The sequence below is a fragment of the Naegleria gruberi genome, assembly GCF_000004985.1.
Source record: "Naegleria gruberi genomic scaffold NAEGRscaffold_342, whole genome shotgun sequence".
Classification (NCBI taxonomy): Eukaryota; Heterolobosea; class Eutetramitea; order Acrasida; family Naegleriidae; genus Naegleria; species Naegleria gruberi.
Window position 1 is genome coordinate 6623 of NW_003163059.1, and position 1115 is coordinate 7737.

At 32.4% G+C, this 1115-nt stretch overlaps 2 protein-coding genes across 2 annotated transcripts in view; one reads left to right on the top strand and one right to left on the bottom strand.

Annotated features, from left to right (window-relative positions):
• Positions 1-379, top strand: part of NAEGRDRAFT_76732 (uncharacterized protein) — a gene marked incomplete at both ends in the record, with an annotated part of 6018 nt that extends 5639 nt beyond the window's left edge. The window contains one exon of the mRNA XM_002668308.1: positions 39-379. Within this exon, the coding sequence (XP_002668354.1) occupies positions 39-379 (341 nt within the window). The remainder of the gene's footprint in view (positions 1-38) is intronic.
• A 211-nt stretch (positions 380-590) lies between these two features.
• On the bottom strand, positions 591-1052 carry NAEGRDRAFT_76733 (uncharacterized protein; the record flags this gene model as incomplete). The annotated part of the gene is made up of 1 exon (XM_002668309.1): positions 591-1052. One exon carries the CDS (start codon positions 1050-1052, stop codon positions 591-593), a length of 462 nt encoding a protein of 153 aa, XP_002668355.1.
• Positions 1053-1115: the final 63 nt, after the last annotated feature.

Here is a 1115-nt window from a genome sequence, read left to right on the forward strand (position 1 = left end):
AAGTTATGAGATTGACTCTTTTGCTGAAATCAGAAGAGTTGTTCAATCATACATTGATGCTAGACAAGAATACTGTCGTGACATTTTGGGTGTAAAGACAGGTAAGAGACATGCTACTGGTGTTACTTTATATGCTGATAGAGCTCTCGCTAAGGGTGATTCTCTTGGTTTCTTACGTGCTAGATTACTTGCCATTCGTGACCAAGACAGAATTGAAAGAACAATAACAAATCTTCACTCTGGTAACACTCTCACTAAGTCTCAAAAGGCTAAACGAAGTGAAAGATCAGGAAGACGTAGATACGAAGGTCAAAAGCTTGATAATACTATGAAAGTTTTCATGTGGGTAAAGAAGTACAGAAACAGAATTTTGAAATAAATTATATCAATAAATATTGGTTATTAAAATAATATTTCACAATATTCCATTATTGGAAAATGAATTGTGAAATTAAGGTGTACGTCAAAACCTTAGTTTTCCATTTTGTTTTAAGATAATTTAATTCGTCTTAAATAACAAAATAATACATTATAGAATTAATGTTAGTAAACTCAATAAAGATTTATAATAATTTATAGTAACATCATGATTATTGAAGATAATTGGTGATCTTCATCTTCAAGAACATGATCAAAGTGTTATAAGCAATAATGATGAGGAAAATTCCCAATCCGAGGAAAATGTATCGGGAGCGAGTTGTTGTTGATGGATCAGCTGCCCAATTCAATGAAATAAATCCAAGTCCTCCTATTGTGAATAAGAAACCAGCACTGAATCCTTCAATCACGTATTGAGCGTTTAATCTATATTCAAGAACTGCTACTGGTCTAACTCTTCCGTCAGCATCTCTTCTACTACCAATAGATGGAGGTTCATTGATCATATCGTAAACAATACCGGAACAAATAACAAAGTATGAAGCAAGAAGAAGAACAAAGACGAGCATCTTTGGAAGACCCTTTTCAAAGATACTTGGTAATTTAAGTTTGATATCAGGTGCTCTGAGAGCAGAAGTGTAGATGGCTTTAAAGATTGGGAAGAGTGGATCCATTTTTTAAAAATTTTATTCTTTTTTAATAAATATTAATTTATTATTCAAGTGGTGATGATCTAC